We start from the raw sequence: 26,069 nt of genomic DNA on the forward strand, positions 1-26,069 counted from the left end.
TCATTGATGGCAACACGCTTCCAAGAATTAGCTTATTATAAATGTCAAGTTGCCAGAACGTGCCCCTCTTCCGGTTTTGTGAAAATCCTATCCAACACCTATTTAATATTTACAAGAGCTTTCACTCATTCCTGTACCATTGGACCCGCGCCCCCATCCCCCCCCCCCCCGCTACTTGCTTCTTTCCCTTTCAGCCAGAGTGTTCAGGAACTCACCCTAAATAAGAACACCTTCATCTATCATTATTGAGGTACTTTAAAATTTTGAGGGGCGGAGATGGAGGGATTGGGTAGTGCGGATAAAGGTAGTGCATGGAAATAAACACACGTTGGGGAACATGGGAGCACCAAATATGTTGTATTAATATATCCAGTAGCAATATGAAAATTGTTTTCATATCTCCCACGATAATATTATAGGTACCATGGTATTGTCGGCCTGGGTCCTCCTTTGCTTTACACAATGAAACGGGCACACAGAGAAATAAACACAAGATAACTCAAGTTTTTGAGTTTTCATTTTATTCATTTGAGATTAAATACAGGCAAATGTAATTTACCAAAAGGTAAAAATTTGACTTTTCAGTTTGTCACAAGAGTGAAGGGGATGGTAGAAACACACCCCTGTAACTCCTGTACAATCCCATCCCCTTTGTGACAAAATGTCAACCAGTTTGGGTTCATGATCATTCCCAGATGACATTTCTTCGATCTCAAATTCATTCACGAAGAATATTAAAACAAGTCAATTTACCTTATCTCAATTCAAGGTAATGAAAGCGTAGTAATTAATACATGGAAAAGATTGTATGTTTTTATAATATTTCTCCTAATATTAGCTTTCTACGAAGCAACGTATGTACAACACTTACCAAGTATCGTGGCAGTTGTGGTCGTTCTGTTACGTGCACGAAAACATGTCACGTATTACACAACGTACCTCTTAACAAAATTATCATTATACGAAAATTAAAATATGGATTACTTCTTAGCTGTTTTGACCGTTATGTTAAAAGTTTTGGAACTTGTAACTTTTAATAAAAATTGAATTAAGAAATGTACATTTGTTTGAAGTTTCATTTGATGAAAATATGATTACATGATCCCAGTACAATAAATAACATAATAATTAATTATCAATAGTAAATAAATACAGAAAATGGAAGTTATTGCCGTTTAGTCAAATGCAATATTAAAGAAAAAATGACGGAGAAGCTTAAAACACAGTAGCATAAGAGAGCTGTTGGACAATCGAGAATCCAAACAGCTAACATTACAACAGAACAACAGACCGTCAAATAGATATAATGGATATTTTGTTAAGAATGCTTCAACATCATCCGACAATCTAAGCTTTCTTTGACTTGTTGTACATAAAATGAAAATAGAAAAAGGAGGGCAAGGGCACGTGGTCAATAAGTAGGCCAGGAAAGTTCGGGATAAAGAATAATGATTTGCGTTACATTATATACATGAGGAAATATGCAGGCTTCAAAAGAGGGCCGGCGGGTTACGTTCTCGGGCTCTCCCGCGCCCTGGAGGCCCGTAAACGTAATCTATACATGAATATTCTTTATGGTTATGACTTATATGTCGGGTATTTACATGATCTCAGTACAGTCCATTAGCATAATAATCAATTTATCGGTAGTAAATATATACAGAAAATGAACTAGTTTCCATTTATTACAAACGCAATATTTGAGAAAAATTTACGGAAACTTTAAAACTGTTTTAAACAATATGCTTACAGTTTTGGAACGTGTAACTTTTAATATAAAATAAAAAGGATAATTTTAATTGAATATGTACATTTGTTGGTTGTTTTATTTGATAAAAAAATTATTTGAATGATCCCAGTACAGTGCATTAGCATACATATGAATTTATCGGTAATTAATATATACAGAAAATGAAACTAATTTTCCGTTGATTCAAATTGAGGAACATTTACGGAAGACCTTAAAACTCAGTAGCATATAAGAGAACTGCTTCGGACAATCGACAGAACAACATACGGATAGATATAATTCATATTTTTTTAAGAATGCGTTAATATTCAACCGTCGATCGAAACTTTCTTGGTATTCTTGTGCATAAAATGAAAATAGAAACAGAGGGTTAGTGCCGGGCCCGTGGTCAATAAGGAAGCCAGGGAATTATGGGATAAAGAATAATTTATTCGCATTTCATAATATTCTTGAAGAAATATAAAGGCTTCAAAGAGAGGGCCGGTGGGTCAAGTTCCCGGGCCCGTCCGCGCAATGGAAGCCCCTAAACGTGATTTATACACGAATATTCTCTATGATTATGACTTATAAATGAAAATTTTACTCTGAAAATTGAATGAATGATTTTGAGAATTTTGTAGCGATTGGTTCATAACTTGTAGTTATAAACTTATACCATCCCCTCCCTGTGTGTTGTAAATTAAATGGCAAACTTTAATTGTTTTTTGAAGTATCCGAGTGCATAAGTATGTTTACTCACAATTAAGATACCTTATTATTTCAGTACATTTTATGTATTTATGATCGCATTTCTTAAAGCAGTGTAATTGTGTTTCGTCTCACTGTTGACATAGGGTAAATATTTATATTGGGGTTAACAAAGTTTAGATATATCTTTTGTGGTTCGTTCTTGTGGTGATAATTGTATTGAAATCGAACAAGAAAACATCAATAAAATTAACATGTATTTTGAAAATAATTTTCGTAAGCAATGAAGTTACTGTGTTGTGCTGAAAATTAACGGAATTTACGCTGATGTTTGCTTTATATTGTAACTCAACAAGTTAATCAAAACTGAAATTTTGTGAGCCGTAAAATATGTAATTTTCAGCTGTGATTGTTTTTTTACTATGTACACTTGATGGCGGAAGTATAATCGCGATCCCATATTTTGATATTATAGTTTACAGCTATGACTCCGTTTCTACTGTGTATAATTTATGACTGAACTACTTCGGATTCAGCATCTGACGAGCTCTCAGATTCATCATCTGACGAGCTTTCAGATTCATCATCTGAGGGACTATTAGAACTCGCAGAATCTGCTTCTTTGCTCTCCTCAGAATCTGAATCATCCTCCTCATCTGCAACAAGCTTCTGTTCGTCATTATCGTCCTTAGTGTGTTGGTTTTGACTGGTTCTCATCTCCGTCTTTAATTGTTTATCATCGATTAAGCTTTGTAAAGCTTCTTCTCTTGTAATATTTAACCAGCTGTTAGGAAACTCTATATCACAGACATCAGAGTACATCTTACTAAAATCTACAAATATCCATTGCCAAAATAGTTTACCAGGATCATTTGTAGAAGGAAGAATATCCCAGTCTGGGTAACACTGTTTGTAATCTTTACAATGGAATACTTCACCAGTTATCGTACACATTGCATCAGGAAGTAGGATGGATGAAGAGCAATCCTCTAATACCAGCCTATTAGTACCAGGGTATGTTTCTCTTGCCATGCCTCTAGGACGATGTAAATGAGAAGAATGTATTGTATGACTATTCATAATATTATCACAGAACATACCACACATTGGACAGGTTTCCTTACAGACATTCGATAGTCCTGCTGCTATTTTCAAGGATGAGTGGTCTAATCTAGGCATTTTGTATTCCTCCCATGGATCCCATTGATTTATACGCTCTTTTAAATGACGAGAGACTTCCAGAGGACGAGGATTATCATAGATGTCGTATGTACGTTGTACTGACGAGTCGATATCAAATGTCTCTAACAGACGACCAATCCAGTCTTGATATGAGTCAGTTTGATTCAAATTATTCTCCATTTTGGTCAGATCGTCGCGGACAGTTACACGAAATTCATCAAATTCTTTCTTTTCTGTATAACAACTTTCTGTTGGTATTAAGTTCTCGCAGTAGTCATCAGACCATGCCATGATGTCACTCATAGGTTCATAAAATAAACCACGTCTCCATGCATGATCCATTCCCACTCGCCATTCGTATTCTAAGACGTCCCAGGGTAAACTCAATCGATCAGTAAGTTCATTGTAATCAAAATTATTTACCAAATGTTCATATGCTTTCCCTAATTCTCCTTTTATGTAGTAACAAAGGACCTCTGATATGCTGTACTCTACGTTACTTTGCGTTATAAAACTATGCAAGTTTTTTCTCACTATATCATATTCCCGGTGGAAATAAATACTGTAATTATCATCACTAACCTCTGTATACTGAAAAACCTCATTAACTGCCCTACCACATAAGTGCATAAGTCCTTTTGCAATTAAACTATTTGGTAGTTTTATTTCACCTTCTGTCTTTTTTGAAAGATTTTGTAGTGTTTTTCGCACTAGCAATTGAAAAACATTTGTATCAAAATGCTTTCTGTTTTGACCCTTGAGCTCAACTATCGATGATTCAATAGATAGTATCATGGTATTGATAGCTTTCTGTTTTTCATATTGAATTATTTCATTTTCCGGCGTTTCGCTTTCTCTTTCACTGGGGCCTTTCTCTTCTTTGCGAGTAGTAGCTTTATTTTTAACCCAAGCCTTGACCTGCTTATCGTTGATGTACTTTGAACAATCTGATAACTCAATGTGTTTCTCTATTCCTCCTTCCTTTGATAATAAATTGTGTATGTCGCTCCCTATAGCCATATCCCGTGTCATTCTTAACAATAACTTATCACATAACGTTTTAATATCAGACGGCGATATTTTGATTTGTGTGATACCACTCTCTTGTTTGATTTCTTTCGTCCATTTTTTCCACAAATTATTCAGTTCATGTTCATATCTGCTATTCATATACACGCTACGGTTGTTATGTAGGTGTTCATCGAATGCATTTGCATGCGGCAATTTTTCAGTAACTGCCCTTGTACTTGCTGCTTTTTTGACGTCAGTAATCATCCTCACCAACCATTTTGGTCCCAGATTTGGCAAATTATGTTCAAGTTTCTTAATCTCGTATTCTTCCGTTATCCTTTGTTGTGCCTGTTGTCTTGCATCTTTTACTGCAATATGAACATCCTCCAAGAATCCTCGTTTATGTCTAGAAATCATGCTCTTGCGAGGATGGTCTAAAACGTACTCTTCTACTAAATCTCTCAGTAGTTCGCTTTGCCTTTCCACTTCATCTTCTAAAGGTGTGATCAATGACTCAACACTGTCACTTTCTTCTACTGCAGATTTGACGCGGCCAAGGCAGCCATTAGATTTATCCATTATTGCTTGTCTCATTTGCACTATCCATTCATTATAATGGAGACAAAACTGATTGAAATCTACAGCTCTGACACTGTCCTTAAAATTAAAGACAAAGTTTTCCTCTTTAACGGCGCTCCATACATCTCTCACGCGATCTGTGAATGTAGATAAGGTTAAATCTGGAGTGATTATTTTATTTCTGATATCTCGTAAGAGTCCTCGTTTTATTTTGACAACTTTCTCTCCATACATATGATTTGGGGGCGCCATTCCTCCGGTCCATAGGCTTGGCACGTACTGCAAATCTTCGTCAAATTTTAAATCTACAACGTCGGAAAACTCCTTATAACGACCCTCCAAGCCTTCCTCTTCTGCAGCAAACTTTGTCGCCTCATCGAGTGTTTCTTTAATCTTGTCCGTATTGGATTTATTTCTGTCTGCTGCTGTTAGATCGGATACTCGTTGTTGAATTAATTTACATCTGCATTCTATATCAACCTCCTTCATCCGCATCACCGCATGTGCAGCTATTTGTAAAATACCGGCCACATCCGGACCGATGTTTTCGCCACTTATATTGAAAATCGTTACGTTAGCAATACTCAGTGCGAACGTGACCAGTTCATTATCAAACCTATGGTCATCGTGGTCAATAGACTTTATTCCTTCAGTGTCAACGATAATGACATACTTGAAACCCAACTCTTTTGCGAGTTTTTCTTCAATTTTCAGAAATCGAGCGAAGAGACCACGTGTACAACGTCCTGCCCGAACGGGAAACCGTAAACCAAACATACTGTTAAGGAGGGTAGATTTACCACTACTTTGGACACCAACAACACTAATTACAAGAACCCTTGGGTCGTGTAAATGTTCTGTCATTTTGTCAAGAACCGCGGTAATCCACGTTATTGGTACAAACCCAGTGTCACCATCCATCAATTCAAATGGATGCATCTGTAAAGCTAAACTCATAGCTATCGACGGAAACAAAGGTATATCAGCCGTTTCCTTTGATAGGGCATGTTTGTCATAAATATCCATGTATGCCTCGTACAGTTGACCCATCTCTCTTAGAAAATGTTCACTTCCAAAATTTTCACATCTGACTTTCGAGTGAGATGCATCTATATTCTCACAGTTTGTAATTGCTTCTTGTAGGTCTGACCTACTTACGCTCTCAGAGTCTTTGTTTTCTGCTGCAGAGATTAATCTCATAGTTTTGGTTGTATCTTCACTTACTAATTCTTGTATCTTGTCATGAAGAAAACAAAATATGTACTGAGAACGAGCGAAGTTGTTTTCTGTGTCCTTTATACCATTGTAAAATATTTTCATCGTCTGTGAAAAGTGATGTTGGAGTTGTGTTTGTCTTTTGTTTTTCTTTCCTATATTGGTCTTTTCTCTGTGTTTTTCAAAAGACCAATCTTCCCTAATGTTATCTGAATCAAATCGAGTTCTATCTAATTGGACCCACTGCTGCCACGATTCTTGTAACGGGAAACATTTCTTCTTGAATTCTAGACAGCTTTTGAACGGAATACTCTGGAATATATCTTTGATGAGCTTCCTTGCATTTTGGTTCTCATTTTTCTCGTCATCAAAACCTATATCGCTGTCTGAAATTTTAGTCACATTTTCCAGTGTACCGCAAGCTTGACCTCGCTGGTAGCTTTGACTTACAAATTCACATAATTTTTGTTCAAGGCAGTTTATTTGTGTTTCCCCCACAAGTATTGTTTGACTATTTAACAGGGGTCTCATATCCGGGATATTCGTCTCCTTTCCAGTTACTTCGATGAACAGAGATTTGGTTGACGCGCTTTTAATATTTCTAACGTACTCTTCTGAATCTACCTTGTTTACTTCTGAAACAAATGTTATGGTCAAGTCTGCTGTTTTGCAACAAAACTTTGTTTGGATCGGGAAAGCTCTACTATCTCCTCTTAAATTTAGAAATGTTGTTACATTATTGATTGTTTCTTTCTCTGTGCCTTTCCGAGGAAGAAACCAAATGCTCTCAACAGTTCCTAGTGAATATTTTGGCTTCACTTTGTCACTTTCGCGATTTAAGAAAAAATAGTGTAGATCATAACCTTGACACAAAGACAACATGCGATTAAGTATTTGTGACTTAGAGATATACACATCGCCAATACGCAAAATGGCCACAGTAAATGTTGGGTGCGTTATAATGGATTTTTCTCGGGAAAATGGATCATCTTGTCCTTGCCATTTTTTGACGATTCTACGGCAAGCCCAACCAAGTATTTCAGGTTTCTTTTCTCTTACCCCTTGGAGGAGGAAAGGCACTGCCAACTGGCAGGCTGATAGTTTCTCCAAAATGTCTTGTCTGAGAAAGTCATCAGAACAATGTAGAAGACTAAAAATGAAATCGCGCATACTGATATTTTCTGGAAGAAGATTCTGAGATAAAACAATCCTGTGGTCTAGTGAAGTGATTTTCTGCCAGAATGTGTGAATTAAACTGGTGTTAGTACTACAATCACGTACAATAAGAAACTCTTGCAGAGCAAGTTTGTTATAATGTTTACCAACAAAACCGATGCATTCTAGTAAATCTTCGAATGTTTTTGGTAGGTCGTCTTCCTCTTCATCATTCGAAGATTCTGGTTCACTTGGAAAATCATGGTCGCTGTCAGCTATATAGTCAATTGAAAAGACCGAAAAAGTTATGAAACAATAATTTATATTTTAATCATGCACGTATACATAGATATTGGCTAGTCTCAAATTCAGTTCAATTTTACGGATTTAGAGCTGTTAATTTTAGCAGAAGCGAAACCAGAGATGGGGAGTGGTCAGAGGAGGGTGAATGTGTTGCAACTTGACTGTTGCTATTAATAAATACAAGACAGACAGATATGAGATAGCTGCGTACACCTATACCCACACGTAATATTAGGTAGTTGTAATTGTTTTTATCGTTAATATGTAAAAGGACGTAGCTTCTAAGAGCATTGGGACACGTGCCTACTCCCATCTTCCAAACTTCTGCCAAATTTCTTACATTTTACAACTCACGCACGCAAAGTCTTATTAAGAATATTGGTAAACTTACGAAGATGGTAGTACCATTTCGCATGTACACCCTCTTAAGGACCTCTTGATGACCTGCTGTTACAAACCTCCACAGAACAGACGTCAGAAAACCAACTCCACTTATCCCAATTCATAACAGTCGTCATGTTATGACATGCTGTATTAGTACAATCTTTAATTCCCTGACTTTTAAATTGAGAACTAACTTTGGATTTTCCCCCTTACACCACAAAGAATAGCTACGCCCCTGCAGCTAAGTATCCGTAAAATTAAAATGTCACGTAAACTGATAGTTCTCTTCAAATAGTCAGAATATGCAAAGTTTATTTCTGAAGGCATTTACTTTAAATTCTGTTTTTAGTTTCGTGTTACGGCGGAGAGTGATATCCAATAATTGAAACGTTCGGGATTCTAAAATTGTATCGAGTTACCAATCCTCACCCCGCATTACAATACCATATTGAACCATTACGCGGGGTTTTATGTCATTCGAAGCGATATTTTAGTGGTAATAGAGTCGGTTAATTTCTATGAGGATAATAGCTTATTCTAGTCACTTTTGAAATTAGTGATTCAGGGCAATTCGAGGCAAAAAGATAATGTGCTGAACATGTTTTCGTTACCTTTCCCGTATGCAAAATTGCACACAATGTTAGCTGCATCACGATTGTGGACCTTCATCAGAGCAGCTTCCAGCCATGACAGATCATTCTCTGTAAATAACCCGTTGTTTCCAATGTTTGCCAAAACTTTTGGTTGTACACCCGTGTCTTCGAACCTAAAATTCTTATCCTCATGTTTTGCTATATCCACTAATTTCTCCAGATCTTCTGTGCTAAGTTCAGCTCCAACTTCAGTTAGCATATTCAAATATCGAGAACCTATTAATAAGAAAAACGTTCTATCAATCGCCAAATAGCTCAAAATAGGGATGAAATATGAAATAATTTTTAATTTTCATCTGCGATAGATATTAATTTGTTATAGTATGTTGATCGCAGAGTTGATAATTACTCAATTTTGGCAAGGTCCGGCAACTAAAAGCGACTGGTTGCGTATATGTAAAGTCTATACTATCAGGAAAATATTCGTGATCTTAAAATTATGTTCTTCATGGTTGATAACTCGAGACTGTTACCTTCAAAAGAAATATCGTCACTTTACCTGGTTTATTAAAAAAAATATATCATGGGTAGTGGATGAAGCTATATTAATATGTTAGCAGAAACCAATTGTATCATCATATCTTCATAGAAAGAGATAATCACAGAGTTTAGGAAACATTCTAGTACTAAAATATCCAATAACGTTAGAAAAGCCAAGAGCGAATACTTTATAGTGTAGTTAGTAAAGCAAACTGACGTCAACAAGCAGTGTGGAAAACAAGTGAGGAGATTCATGACATATGTTGGTACGGGACCCTAATAAAGGAATAAAGCAAGGGCGGCGGAACCGGGGGGGGGGCACAGGGGGCACGTGCCCCCCACTTTTCCTCAGGTTAAAAATGTGCCCTTTTTTCTACATAAAAATTGAGGTGTCTCAAGTTAGCAAGAGGCCAGGGATTCTAGGGAACCAGAATGAACACTCGGGAAGGGCCGTTTCTGGTCATCTGAGGGGTTTGTAAAACCAAAAATTTTCTTGTACGCTCCGCGCCAACCGATGGTGGCGCTCCGCTCAGATAGTCGTGCGCACAACTTTGCAAATCCTGGCTGACTTTTAATGAATTTCTGTTGGTCAAACTCAAAGCTATTTCGAATGGAAATTTTTGTTAAGATATTAACAAGAAATAAACTCTAATTAGGAAGATTCCTACATTAGCAACTAGCATGATTCACCTCATTTTGTCTCAAAAGAAGACTTGTTCCTTGTTTCCCAATTTGCACATTGGATATTGCAGTGCTAGTATGCATATTTTCCTTGAGGATGGGGGGGGGGGGCGTTCATGGAGTGATGTGTATACGCAAATAAGATAATGCAATAAGAGTTATAAAGGGTACTAAATAGAAGGCTTCATCAGTCGAATCGAATTTTTGCAAAGTGCCCTTTGATATCGGTGCCCCCCAGATTAAAAGTGCTTCCGCCGCCCTTGGAATAAAGCAAAGAAATATGAACACAACAGTGATTGAAACCTTAGCGGTAAGCCACAATGTAATATGCATCCGATTATAAATATGTTTATATAACATACTGTTCTCTTCGTGAAACGTCTTTCGACGCTTCGCAGGTTGACTTCCACTCGGTTCTTCTGCATCCATCTTCCCTTCACGGATTGTGTAGATTACTCCAGTGTATCGTCAACTGCAGAGGGAAGATTGTTTCATGTTAGGACATGCTATTACACTGCCAAACCCGAATATCAACACTACATAATGTTAGTACCCATGAACGCATTGGGTGCCAAAATAATCATTAACGTCAATAAAATTGTAAACTATGCACTTATTGGTTGACATTTTGTAAAAGTCATGAACGAGCATTAAACTATACCAAACTGTCACAGATTGAACAATAAGAGTTGGAAGAGAATATGGTCACCATTTCATTTATCAAATAGCTATTTATATAGCTCTTGAGTAAACCATATTACGTGTTCAATATTTCTTTAAGTCGACTCCACAGTTCCTATTAGCTTATGTATTACATAAAAACGTTATGACGAGCTGGCAAATTGACAAAACAATCATTGCACAACTTTTTTTTTTCCACAGATGTGACTCTATAATTAAGTCCGGTGATGTACAACTAAAACAACCGTAAAATAATGAGGTCGCACTATTCAGTGACGCTCACATTCGGAACAAAACAAAATCCAATTAGGCCTACATGTTTTCCTTTTCAATTGGACGTTGCTAATACGCACTGTATAGCAGCTAAACATCATACCCCGCAAAGCAATCATCCGTTACACAGTATTACGAAAACAAAATGGCGCATCGGAGGTCTCATGACGTGATACCAACATGAAATTTTCTCTTTGTCCCGAAATTTAACTACCAATATTTCAATATTTCCTTTCCAAGTTTCGATATTTCAATATTCGTAACCTGCGTCCACGTTTATGGAAACTTCCACATATTAATGGATCTTTTCTCGGTTTGATTACAATTCATATCTTCCTTACAGTAATATCAACGGATCAGTTTCATATGATCGAAAGATATTAAAACTAAACACGGCACTTCCAGAAAAGAAAAGAATTGTCAGCACTGATCATTCAAATGATCAAAGTTATTAAAATTAAACAAACGTATATGTAGGAACGTCCAGAAAAGAAAATCCAGCTAAACTCACCACGATTTTTTTAGACATATTCGATGGATAGTGATATTTCTTCCGTCAGATTTTTGTAAGCACTACCCTATATTACCACCATTGGTTCAATAGCCATTAAGCATGCTGAGTTACACAACACCTTATTGCAAGGTACACCGAACAGTCCACGGTGTAGCCCATATATGTGTGTGCAGTTATACAAGTTCAACATATTTGTTATACGTATACAACGCAAGTTCAAAACGCAAGAGTAAACAATCGACACGGTTCATCAAATCTTATTTGTCACATTAGAACGAACCGGTTATTAAATAATTTGATGGATGAACAAGTCTGTAACAATGAGTCTACTATAAATTGCACTTGATGCATTATTGCAAGCTCTACAAAACGGTGAAAAATATTGCCTGCATAATAAAAGCTGCAGCACTGAACATTCTTGCTTGGCTGCCAATCTGAGGCAGCGATACATTTAAAACTGTTTATGCTTTGTTTTTAAAACTCTACATTAGCAATGCACCGGTCCACACTTGGTTAACCGTTAACTTTGCGTTATAGTGGGCGCATTCTTCTTTTAATCGACTCCACATTTTATATTAATTCATATCTTACATAAAGGCGTTGTGGCGATCTGGCAAATTTACAAACCATTAATCCCCCATTTTTTTGTTCACAGATGTAAGTCTGTTGATGTACAGCTCAAACAACTGAACAATAAAAAGGACGCATTATTCAGAGGCGCTCACATTAGGAACAAACCAACATACCAATAGTTGCTTCCCTTTTTTAATGGGACGTTAATAGTACGCAATGTTTGGTAGTTAAACATCATACCCCGCAAAGTAGTCCTTCGTTTCAAAGTATTACAAAAACGAAATGGCGATCTGAGGTCTCATGACGTGGGATCAAAATGCAATCTTTCTCTTTGTCACGAAGTTTAATTACGACAACGCAAGTTAAAGTCTTTCAAAGGCTTCTATTTTCCGTTTTCTATGTTGCGATATATCCGTAACCTGAGTTCACATTTAACGAAAACATTTTAATGGATCTTTTCTCGGTTTTATTAGAAGCCGTGTCTTCCTTACAGTAATATCAACGGATCACTTTTAAACGATCGAAAGATATTGAAACTAAACACGATACTTTCAGAAAATAAAATCCTGCTAAACTCACCACGATATTATTAGACCTTTGCGATGGATAGTGATTTTTCTTCCGTCGGATTTGGTAAGCAACACCTTATAATACCACCATTGGTTTGATAGTCATTAAGCATGCTGACATGAAATCGCCTTATAGCAAGGGATATTGAACAGTCCATGCTGTAACCTACTTATGTGTGTGTGCAGTTATACACGGTTCATCAAATCTTATTTGTCACATTGCAACGAACAACGAACCAGCTATTAAATAATTTAATGGATGAAAAAAATCTGTAAAAATGGGTCTACTATCGTCCAAATTGTACTTGATGCGTTATGGCCATCTCTACAAAACAGTGAATTTGTTTTGCCTGCGTAACAAAAGCTGCAGCACTTATCATTCTTACTAGGCTGCCAATCAAAGACAGCGAATCCTATTCAAAATGGTATGCTTTGTTCTTTTTAAACTCTACATGGCAATGCGCCGACCCACACTTGGGTGAACTGTTGGACTTGACGCTATGGTGGGCACATTCTTCGCTCGAAAGCACCATTACTGCACTAACCATGTGTATACATCAGAGGTTTATCATGATAGGGCATTTCATATTTGTGCACCACGTCTATGGAATGCCCTGCCGGTACTTTTTTCTTTTACTACCGTCAGATTGTTGTAAGTCACAACTTAAAACTCATCTTTGATCACGTCATTTAATGACTGATATAGTTTTTGGTCTTTAATTTGTTTATATTATTTTAAATAATTTTATTGGTTGATATTTCTTTCCTTTCTTGACTTTGATTACTTTACTCTAATGTATGTTATTGTTGTGTTTTTTTTAAAACAAATAAATATGTTTATTATTAGATATTTTTGCTATTGTTAATTATAACTGTTCTTCGTTGGCGTTACAATCAAATTACTTATTTACTTGGTTGGCCCATTGTGATAGAAACCTTCCCGTTTCTTTAATCAAAGTTATCGAGTTCCTTCATTTCGTGTATTGTAGCAGGTTGTCAGACAATTTAGGAATTATCCACAGATTTAAGTAAAGTGTTCGTAATTTAGATGACGGCACCGGCAATCTCACTTTGGGATTGTATTTGGATGCTACTTCGTTACTACGGGTTTCTTACTGCAAAGTGTTGCTTTCAGAGCACGAAGACATATCTCCGTTTACAATTTGTTTTGAAGAGCTAACCTAATGCTATCAAATTTGGATAGGCTAAAGTATAATGGTCACACCATGAAATAAAACTGGTATTGGTCCATGAACAGAAGCAACATCAGTATTATGAGAAGGCAGCTTGAAATGATTGCAATACATTTACTGGTATCAGTTTTTAGATCATATAAATACATTTTGAAAATATAAACAGCATGTTAAAAATTTTGAGAACCTATCGGTACTTAACCAGCACTAATGAAAACTTGTGACGTCACTGGTCATTTGCTGTTTTCGAAAATGTAATAAATATTACTTCATAACTGTTATCCTTGGTAAAATTGTATCATGGAAACATTATCAATGAGTCTTAAAAAGGATATACTGTAATGGTCAAGCATGAGTGATGCTTTATGTTGGAAATGTTAGAAAATTGTGAAATTTTTAGTTCGTTGCCTCGCTTGGGAACCCAAAAATGCTTGTTGAGGCCGTAATTATTTCAAAATCTTTACTATGGCTTTATTAGATTATTTCGCAATTCGTATCGCAATGATCGATTTTCAGGCAACAGCTTTCCATTAGAGAGCTAAGAAGGCATTGCAGGTGGTAACAAGCAAAAGTCATACTTTTCAAACTTTAACATTGATTTTATGTAGCAAGTACCTGTTTATTCATTTTCATTACATAAAACTTTATTTTTGTCACTATTGAAATAAAAAACAAAGGAATGCATAGAAAATAGAAATTTTAAAGAGAAAGAGACTGAAATGTGCCCACAAGAAGCTTGAAGAAGCTTATAAACGTGAACACCCCTTTACAAAACCAGAATGAATACATTTCATGGTTCCTTGCTGCTGTTCATTAGTTCCATTCATAGGGAAATTTCTAACAAAGCCCTAATACAACAACAGCAATTTACGCACACAAAATTTTGTTGCCAAAGTAATGCTAGGCCCTGATATCAATTGCAACACACATCAGTGTAAGAAGACTATCTACCAATATCATCATACCAAGTTTGACGAAATTCCAACTAATAGTAGCCAAGTTATTGCAATTTGGATTTTTTTCACGTTTGACCCCGTGACCTCATTAATATTTATGATATGAGCACCAAAATCAATAGGGTTCATCTACTCACTATGGGCCACCCACTAAGTATGGTAATAATCGGTCATTCCCTCGTTGATTTATCGTGCATACAAACTTTTCATAACGAAATATTGCTAAGCCCACCCCTCATAAATATGCATGATATCGATTGCAACACACATCAGTGTGTGAAGACTATCTACCAATATCATCATACCAAGTTTGACGAAATTTCAACTAATAGTAGCCAAGCAATTTGGAGTTTTTCACGTTTGACCCCGTGACCTCATTAATATTTTTAAATTTTGACCTCGTATAACTTCGCACACGAAGGTCACACGGGGGTCAACCTATTGACATTTATGATCAGAAGGTACCTTTAACATCTGAAAATAGCATCGAAACTGTAAAAATCCCCAAAACACGTAAAGGTCACCAGAGGTCAAATTGAGGTCAAGGGTCACCCAGTCGCGGGTCGACAATTTGATTACATTGAAGCAACTCCCAACCCTAACGGACAATTCGTTCTCAAGTTATCGCAAAAATACTAGTTTTTTTTATTATTAATTGATCATTGGTGACCTCGAATCACATGACCGTTAAGTTTGAAAATATTCCCCTATACCAATCGCAACTTGCCCCAAAATATCAACCATGTCACACTTTGGCACTGGGAGTTATTGCATTAAATGTCTGAAGATTAATTTTGACCTCATATAACTTAACACACAAAGGTCACCTTGGGTCAACTTACTGAAATTTTTTGATCGGTGAGACGTGAATCTAGCATCAAACTATACAAATTCAAACATTTTTTTCTTTGCCCATTTTCTCCCCCAAAAATACTAATTTTTATCATCAATTGACCTTTGGTGACCTCGGATCACATGACCGTTAAGTTTGAAAATATTCCCCTATACCATTTGCAACTTGTCCAAAAATATCAAGCGTGTCACACCTTGGAACTGGGAATTATTGCATTAAATGTCTGAAAATTAACTTTGACCTCGTATAACTTCACACACAAAGCTCACCCGGGTGTCAACCCATTGACATTTTTGATCGGAAGGTACCTTTGATATCCAAATCTAGCATCAAAACCAAACATTTTCTTTTTTGCCCGTTTCCTCCCAAAATAAGCACATTTTTCTAATGTGACCTTTGACCTTGGTTTCAGATGTAGTTTTATCTCCTGATTCAAAATACAAAACGACAAGTCTGTACAGCCATCCTAACTCCGACCGAAAAACTTTGACCCCATATAACTTCGCACAAAAAGGTCACACGGGACCAACCTATTGACATTTATGATCAGAAAGTACCTTGGACATCTGAAAATAGCATCAAAACTGTAAAAATCCCCAAAACACGTAAAGGTCACCAGAGGTCAAATTGAGGTCAAGGGTCACCAAATGGGGGTCGACAATTGGATTACATTGAAGCAACTCCCAACCCTAACGGAAATTTCGTTCTCAAGTTATCGCAAAAATACTAGTTTTTTATCATTAATTGACCTTTGTTGACCTTCGATCACATTACCGTTATGTTTGGAAACGATCTCATACCCCATTCTCAACTACTCCCAAAATATCAACCATGTCGGACCCTGTCAATGGGAGTTATTGCTGTTTTTAATATATTGGTTTGTTGCATCTAACTGACCTTTTGTGACCTTTGCCGGCACCAAAGTCAATAGGGTGCATCTAGTCACTATGGGCCACCCACCCACCAAATATGGTAGTGATTGGTAAGTCCCTTATTGAGTTATCGTGCATACAAGCTGAAGCGTCACACACACACACACACACACACACGCACACACATACCTGAATACAAAGGTTCCTTTGCTTTTAGCAAGGAACCAATAAAAATGTGTCAAAATATGAAACAATAAAACGAGAGAGAGAGAAGGTGAAAAAAGGGGATCACAACTATTTAAGATGAAAAGGCTAAAACAGAACCAAGAAACTGTTAGTCACAGCTGGTTGGTAATAAGATTATGTCTCAAGGCCCTTTAATAGTAATAATTGAGAGACATTTAATAACATTATCGGGGAGTGAGTCCCAGAGTTTAGCTGCTTGGACACGAACACTGTGTTGCAAAAAAGTGAGTCTAAAACGTGGAATCGATATACAATTACAAGTATACGGGTAGGATACGAATGCGTGTCATTACATACATTACAGAAACTATTAACATGGGAAAGAAGAGTAGCTAGTATCACTTTCAAATAAAAACACCAGTGTGGTACGATTTATATCACAAACTAAAAGGGTGTTCATTTGAACAAAAACAAACCATAGTTGGAAGATGAATATATTCTTTACTGAAAACAGAACGAAATATCAAATGATGGACTTCATTTAATATTCCTTATATTCCTTATTTGACATACCTGATAAAGACTTACAAAAATTAGTACTTCCTATTAAATTCTGCCAAACATTTTGAACCGTGTTTATAAAAGGCCACGTAGGCATATTATATAACAATGTGTGCCCCAGTTTCATTGTAAGTCGTATGCCAGTATTTCCTCAACTTTACATTTATCTTTTTAACTAAGGTTATATGAACGTATCTGTAGGTAACTGCATAGCATAATTTCACCTACTCAAAGGTCCATTAATTACGAGTTTTTAATTTTTATCCTTTTAATCCAGTTTGGTACCGATATACTATCTTATTATACAATAGAAAGTGTCACCCATACTCAAATTTTAACTAGCATTTTACTACCACATTAAAAGTAATTAACCACATTGAAATATTTAGCGGTCTATTTTACTCAGAGGGTGTGAATAATTTCGAGGATCAGAGCTTCTATAGAAAATTATTTTATAAAAATTCTACCGATTTTTTAGCGTGTAAACATTTCGGGCGAATACTGAAGGTCTTTAGGAGTGGCTGATAATGAAACAAATTGAAAAACGCACGCCAGAATATGTGTTACTCTACGTAATAATAGCTCCACATTATAATGATAGTAAAGATCGTGCGTTCTTCAACTCCCAACATGGTTAATTAAATGAAGCTCCTCCATGAAATGTTGACAGTCCTTTTGTCTTCAGATTTTTGTCTTGCTCTAAGCTATCAAGCGCTTCTTGCTCGCTTATGTGAAACCAACTTTGAGGTATATCAGCAGGTTTGCAGTCAAAAGTGAGCGCGATCCAGTCGTTTTGAGTAGCAAATAGCCATTGCCAAAAGCGCTTACCGAAGTCACCGTTCGTCGGGCGAATGTCCCAATTTGGGAAACGCCGTTTGTACATTGCGCAAGGAAGTTTTTCATTGCCGACTGTAAATGTGGCATTTCGTAAGAGTAATGAAGAGTTACAATCCTCCAATACAAGTTTCGATGTCTCTGAATAAGCTTCCCCTTTCATCCCCCTGGAGCGATGAAGGAAGGAAGAATGAACCGAGTGGCTCTCCATTATGTTTTCGCATGGGCTCCCACACATAGGGCACACCTCATCACACAGATTCGATAAGCCAGTTTCGGTCTTAAAAGAAGAGCAGCTGTACTGAAAATCATCATACACCCCTACTTCGTTAAACTTTTTTCTAAAGTACTTTTCTAAGCATTTTTTCAAAATGGTAGAAAGTTGAAAAGTTGAAAACGAAATCCTCTTCCTTAACTGCTTTCCAAACATCTCGTACGCGCTCCGTGAATGTCGCCATTGTTAATTCAGGTGTTATGGTCTTATTTTTGATATCCTGGAAGAGCCCGTTCTTAATTTTGATCACTTTTTCGCTATACATGTGATTTGGTGGCGACATTCCTCCCTTCCAAAGACAGGGTATATACTGCAAGTCCTCATCGAGCTTCAGTTCTACAACTTCCGAGAATTTCTCATACCTCCCCTCTAATCCTTCCGCTTCCGCAGCAATTTTCGTAGCCGCGTCGAGGGTTTGTTTGATTCTAAAGGTACTCACTTTATTTCTGTCTGCAGCGGTCAAATCAGCTACGCGCTGTTGAACTATCTTCGATCGTCATGATCAATGGATCGTATGCCCTCAGTATCGACAACGATCAAGTAACTGAACCCTAGCGTTTCCGCTAATTTTTCTTCAAGTGAGAGAAATCTTATGAAAAGACCCCTCGTGCATCGTCCGGCCCGAACTGGGAAACGCAGACCAAACATACTATTGAGGAGTGTAGACTTACCACTGCTCTGAACACCAACCACACTTATTACCAAAACCTTCGGATCATTTAGTTTGAGACTCAATTGATCTAAAACAGCAGTGACCCATGTAAGAGGCACACGGCCAGTGTCGCCGTCCATTAGTTCTAACGAATGCATCTCCAATACCAAACTAGCGGAAATTGATGGGAACAAAGCAATATTTTTTGATTGGTGTTTCTTCTCTGAAAGCTCTTCATATGCTTCGAATAATTGCCCAATTTATCTCATGAAGTGTTCAAATCCAAGGTTGTTAACTCGACACTTTTTCAACAGCAACTTACGTTCTTGCCGCATATTTTCATACGTTCGATCGGAGCGACCTTTTTCACTTACTTTGTCAACCACATCATCAACAGACACAGCTGAACATTCTTCGTTTAGGCTTTCTTTTTGGCTTAATTCTTCTTCAAGTTTTAGAATAGTTTTCATGCCATCTAATATCGTATCACTTACTGTTTGGTATATTTTGTCATTTAGGAAGCCAAGGAAATATTGCAAATAATCATGATTATTCTTTTCTCTCTCGATTGTACTGTGATACAGCTTCATAGTGTTTGAAAGCTGAGCTTCCAGCTGAATTTTCCTTTGCTTTGTTTTGGCCTGTAATATTTTTTCTCGTTGCAGTTCGAAAGACTCATCATCATCGTTTTCTGATTCAAAATGGGCTTTATCCAGCTCATCCCATTCCCGCCAAGATTCTTGCGACGGAAAACTCTTTTGTTTAAATTCTAAGACATCCTTGTATTCAACACTTCCAAAGATGTCCTTAACAGAGGTCTGAGCATTATTACATTCTTTTTTGTCATCGTCGACATCTAAGTACGTTCTGCATTTCTCTGATATTTGCTCAATACTCAACAGAGTTTCAATTTGTCTATTTCTATTGCACGAATCCGCTATGATTTCGCAAACCATTCGGCTGATGGTGTCGACCTGCATAGTTTTGACAAAAATCCAGTTATCCTTTTTCGTAGGTGGGGAAGATCTTTCTGATCCATTGGTATTTCTTTTCTCTTTGACTGCAATAAATAGCGTCTTAGAAGAAATCTTTTTCAATTCTCTTATTGTATTGACGTATTCGCTACGCTTTTCTGTCGCAATTATTGCAATGGTTAAATTGGCAGACATGCAAGCAAATTTACGTTGTACAGGATAATCCCTACAATCACCACGTAGGTTGAAAAAAGTACCTACCAGTGGAAGGAACCAAGCACTTTCGATCGATCCATGCGAAAAACGTGGTTCTAACTTGTCATTATCTTTATTTAAAAAGAATGGATGTAACCCATAGCCTTGGCTATAACCTAACATATAGTTTAGTAATTTCGAGTTTGACATCAGTACATTACCGATTCTCAATACTGATACAGTGTAGGTTTGATATGCTACAATTGGTTGTTCAAGAGCAAATGCATCTCCCTGACCTTTCCATTTTTTAACTATTCTTCGGCATGCCCAAAGTAATAGTTGTGGATTTTTGTCTTTGACCCCTCCGAGAACTAGAGGTACTGCCAACTGGCAGGCTGATAGCTTTTCTATAATATCTTGTTTGAGAAACTCGTCCGCGCAGTGAAAAAAATGCTAAATATAAAGTCACGCATAGAAATATCACTCGGTACAAGATGTTGGGTAACACAGCTCGATAATCTAAAGAAGTAACTTTCTGCCAAAAAGATGTAACAAGGAATGTGGTGGAAAGAAATTCACACACTTTTTGAAGATGTCTGGAGAAAATCAATTTCACAGCTTAAGCCATTTCCTTGTCTCATCCTTAAACTAAAGACTAAAGAAGGCTTACTGTAGTAGTATTCATGACAAGGTAACTAGATGCCAAGACAGCATATACAAGCACTAGACGATTGTCAACAGAATACTGTTATTAAGACAATATTCATATACAACTATGATAAAATCAATCCAGTCACGTACAGTATGTGTATATCCTACGCACGGTTGCACACTAATAGGCCGTGGTACATCCCTTGATTTCGTTTCATTCCGTGCAACTCAAAGAGGGAGGGGATAAAATATGTGAATGATAAATATGAAAATATTATTCTGAATGGATATTCAGTTGTTCCCACTTGCGATGCTAGTATATATGCTTAAAAATTGGTAAAAACCTAACAGAAATCGGGTCCTTTTACGTTATTGTACGAGGCTATTTTCTACCAATCAGAAATGTCGTACGTGAGACATTCTTGCGGCATACACGAAATTTCGGCGAATCAACCAATCACAACGTTTGTTAATATTGACAGAACAAGTGTTCCGAAAACAAAAATGGCCGCGTTCAGTAGTGGCGGTGTTACACGAAAGGCGCTTCGAGAAAACTGTATTATACACGTTAAAGATTGCTCTAAATCAAAATTTATTGAACTGACAAGTAATTCATAAGAGAGATTTAAGACATTTGCCTTGGAGTGGACACAATTTGATTGCAAGGAGGCAGAAATAGCCAGAAATTCCGCGACGGCGATCGGCCTAACGTTAACAATTTCAGAATGTGTTGGGGAAGTTTTACTACATCGAGACATATATGATGATACCACATTGAATGTTACAAACGGTTTTGCGACATAACTAAAGTCAAAAGGCAGGCAAAACTCGCTGAAAAACGCGCTGTAGGTATGTTCTAGTATTTTTGTCAAAAATGTGTAAGATTCTGTATTAATCCATTTTTTCCCCTCCAACCAGCCCCTTAATTTTAGTTAGGCCTAGGCGGCTAGGCCCTACCACTGTTTTTCCAAATTGCCCACTTGGAAAAGAAATGTATGTTCGGCGTAGAGCTCAGCCAATTTGACTAAACTTGGCAAATTTTAACGTTCACAATATAACCACTATGCAAAGGTAATATAGCGATAGAAATATCTCGCTGGTGCAAGGCATAATATTTACTAGTACCAGGCCTATGTAAATTTTACCCTAATTCAAATCTGGCTTTTCAAATTCAATCTGGACAGAAAAGATATGCTCACACACAATATAAGGTCTATTAGTAAACAGTTTGAATGTGATGTAAACAACACCATTGACCAGCATGTTTCTTTCAAATGTCTCAACTTGTGGGTTACACCAGGCTGACAAAGCAAATTACAGGTTTGACCAAAAACACTGCATATAGCCTACTGCATATAGCCTACATAGAGCATATTTTATCAGCAAAATTTAATTTTGTTGTTGTAATTTTCTTGTCATCGTTCAAACATGAGCAATATACGTAGTCCTGATACACTGATGGTATGCATGTACTTCTTAGTTCATTATGACTTATGGGAATGGGTCCTCAATAGGAAGAAGACATATATAGATTAATTTTTTTGTACGGCAAATACAGTAAACAAAATTAAAACAGTATTTACAAGAGTATATGCATTTTAAATTTGGAAATATAACCTTTTCTGTCAACTTGTGTTCAGATTGCGAGGTAACTTTAAATGCCTTTAAGAAATTCAAAGATTTTGCTAGAGCATGTTGCTGAACATTTGCAATACATTCTTCCTTCAAATTTTTAAACATAAAAGTTAAACTCTAAATATTATTTTCCTTTTTGATTATTGAATGATCCTAATGATAAGGGAGTGAAAGTTGGGGGCGAAATGCTTTGAATCTTAAGTAACAAAAACTGGAGGCAAATAATCCTTGCTCAAAATTTTAAAACTTACCTTTCTTGTTGCAAAACATTATTTAACAGCTATTTTTTTTTAAATTTTACTCATATAGAAACGCATGTAAACAAGCTGAATGATGACGCATATGAAAACGAACCGCCAAGGAAACGCGCCAACTGGTCCGACAATACAAGTGGTCCAAGAGAGTGGAGGGAACGCCACATGTTTCCGAATGAATGCTTCATTTGTCATTCCGTCAAAATGAAACCTTATAAGTTCACAGGGAAAAGACTGGTAGTGACACTTATGAGGTGTGAGATTGTTAATGGTGGAAAGGATATAAGAATTGTATACCCAGTTGGTTACTCTACGGGGCCAAGCGGGCATGAAACCCATGAAATGGATATCAAACTCAAAGACGCTTTTAGAAGGGATTCCAAAGGAACATAGGGCTAAGTCAGTTGATAAAACTAGACTGAGGTTGCAGTCAACAAAGACCTTAGGATTGACTTGGCATGCAGAGTCAGACAAATTTCAACTTAAGAAGCCAGTAATGGTTAGTAATGTTGAAACCTTAACCAAGCAAATTGTTTTAAGCAAGCTATCATCAGTGTTTAACCCTCTTGGAATTATTGGGCCTATTATAGTAGTAGCTAATATTTGAATGCAAAATAATTGGGGAAAAAGGACTTGATTGGGATGATCTTAATGTAGGGGGTCTAGAATCTGAAATCAGAAGGTGGTTGGAAAATTTAGTTCATTTAGACAAAATTGATATTGGAATATGCTTGTGCCTAAAGGGTAACGCAGACCAAAGAATGCATGTGTTTTGTAATGCTTCGAGTGATGCATATGCAGCTGTGGTTTATTTAACAACCATAGGGGTAAATGGAATCAGAGTGCAGCTAGTAGCTTCAAAAGCGAAGGTGGCTCCTGTAAAAGCTATAAGCATGGCTATATAGTTTAAAGTTGTTTATTTGAGAAACATTAGAAAGATTTGTCGTGTGGAAATCCTAGATTAAGTTAAGTTTTGTGTGGTAAAGTAAATTTTACTTAGAAGCGGTTATGAATTCCCTTCAGACTGCACACAGTCCAAGATCTATTGCATTTGTATCAGTGAATTTTTGTATAACAACATACCATATAAGCATACATGTTTAATTTAAAAAAGTGTTTCCATGTGTTTGTGTCGAATGTAGACAGAAAGTGTTATATATAAGTTCAATATTATGTGATATAAATACTCCAAAAATATTTTACTGCACACAGATTTGCACTAATGAAGAAAGATTCTTGATAGTTAATGTATGAGTAAAATGTATTAATTTTGTTTTGTTTTTTATACTTGAGGTAGAGTACCTAATGGAAGGGGAGAATGTTCTAGAGAGTAAAGTAGTCTAACAATTTTGCACCTGCTATGTTATGAAAATAGGCAAATGCTTTCAAACTGCCATCTATTGTTTGCCCAACCATTCTGTTTTTGTTTATGTAAAATTAGCATGTATTGTATTGAGTTACTGAATAGTGTGTTTTTAGAGACAGTGGTCAGTTGTAAACTGTTCTTCAGAGAGAAAGGTTGAGTGAGAAATGAGTATAATACAAAACACAACTTGTAAAAGACTGAGTAAAAGAGAAAGAGAAAAAGAGAGAGATAGAGAGATGAGCAACGAAATAAACGAGAGAACAAGCAAATTTCCTGTTGAGTATTATTTCACTTTGTCTGGTAAACAATCAGCCTTGGCAGTCATCAGAATGGGTAAGGATTAAATTTTTCCGAATGAACGAAATGCTCATGATCAGAGATTGGAATTTTGTTGTTGTTGTAAATTACTAGAAAAAATTGTATTTGGGATGATGTGGCCATATTTCAGGAAAATTGAGTATTTTACTTGGAGTGCTGTATCAGTCCCCACCCGGAAGTGTGGTAGTTTTGTTGTTTTGTTTTGTATTTAATAGTCAATATTGTATTTGGAAGGATGTAAGCATTCTTTCAGGAAAATTGATGAAAGGGAGTCTTATTTTAGCAATGCTTGGACTTAAACTAGGAATGGTATCGTGTCGTTCAGGGGAGGTAGTATCTCTCATCTTCTTGCACCTCGAATAGAGTGGATAAGCATCTGTCTTCTGAGTCATCAGGCTTGGTAAAGTATTTCACTTTTGAATGAATAAAGTGCTCATAGTTTGAGTTGTAGTCAAATTTGGTTTGGGAGGGTATAGCATTCTTTCAAGGCGATTGAGAAAATCTTTATTTAAAGGAAGTCCATGTTACAACCTACTCAGTCCAACTTCTCTATATACAAACAAAGATGTGGATGAAGTTTTGAAGATTATTTGAAATTTCCTTCCTTTTTGTTCTCTACCATATATAATCAATCCTTCCAACTGATTAAAATGGCTTTAATTAATTAACTGGCCAATAAATTAGTAGGATTTTTAATAATTAATGCATTAAGATAATTAACTAGTTAACAATGTTTTTAACTAATTAATCTAATTAACCAATTGGTTAATTAGCTAACATATTTTAGCAGTCATAATTCATTTATAATTTCATGCAAGGTCTGAAATAAAAAAAATGAGTGAACTCCCATGAAGCTTGCAGTGTTAGTGTACTTTCTCACTTCAGTAAAACAGTATTAGTGGAACTGATATATGGGTTTTAAGTATGGTAATGTAACACCCTTTTCCATGAATTTTCTTCTCGCTTAACCACAACCATACGTGGGGATAAAGCAATTTGTGATTAGCAACTCCTAATTCATCATTCTGTGATAAATTTAGCCCCTCCCTCGATCAGTTGCACGGAAATTGAAAACAGAGCACATAAATGCCCTATGTACCATGGCCTATAATATATGCCTTTTATTAAACTGCATTGCGTACAGAGTGAGTGCAGGAGTTCTGGAGGTGTTCATGAAAACCTGAGGAGCATTGCATTTGCCTCCCCTCAAAAATCGTAGATTCTTAGACATGACATACTATAGGATCACGTTAATATATGTATGGAAGCTCAGGTTGAGGGATATGTCGATGGTTGTTATACTTACAATACAATAAATGAATCTCATAACACACTGTAAAAGACACGTATTGATAGCGCCATATTGTTAGCCATATTGCAGCGTCTGTTTTATTGTTAACTGCGTCATAACATTCGAACTTACCGTATCCTGATTATTGCCTTCTCAATGAATTATCATTGATTTAATCTCCAGCGATATTCTGATATGCGAAATATAACCACTTCATTCCCAGTAACATCTTGATCTGGTTACTAAATTATGAAAATGTAACTTCTATAAAATGGCGACAATGACAGTGACATTACTCACTGCCGCGTTGAAGA

At 36.5% G+C, this 26,069-nt stretch overlaps 1 protein-coding gene across 3 annotated transcripts; it reads right to left on the bottom strand.

The window, feature by feature from the left end:
* Positions 1 to 543: 543 nt before the first annotated feature.
* On the bottom strand, positions 544 to 26,069 carry LOC139981965 (interferon-induced very large GTPase 1-like). 3 transcript variants are annotated; one of them, XM_071994462.1, is made up of 4 exons: positions 25,888 to 26,069; positions 10,443 to 10,552; positions 8,878 to 9,135; positions 544 to 7,854 (listed from the first exon to the last, which is right to left on the bottom strand). In XM_071994462.1, exons 2-4 carry the CDS (start codon positions 10,507 to 10,509, stop codon positions 2,948 to 2,950), a joined length of 5,232 nt encoding a protein of 1,743 aa, XP_071850563.1. In that variant the 5' UTR covers positions 10,510 to 10,552; positions 25,888 to 26,069; the 3' UTR covers positions 544 to 2,947. The 3 variants fall into 3 exon arrangements, with proteins under 3 accessions (XP_071850563.1, XP_071850630.1, XP_071850704.1); XM_071994529.1 differs by lacking the exon at positions 25,888 to 26,069 and adding an exon at positions 12,701 to 12,804; XM_071994603.1 differs by lacking the exon at positions 25,888 to 26,069 and adding an exon at positions 11,546 to 11,629.

Source organism: Apostichopus japonicus, chromosome 1 (genome assembly GCF_037975245.1).
Source record: "Apostichopus japonicus isolate 1M-3 chromosome 1, ASM3797524v1, whole genome shotgun sequence".
Taxonomy (NCBI): domain Eukaryota; kingdom Metazoa; phylum Echinodermata; class Holothuroidea; order Aspidochirotida; family Stichopodidae; genus Apostichopus; species Apostichopus japonicus.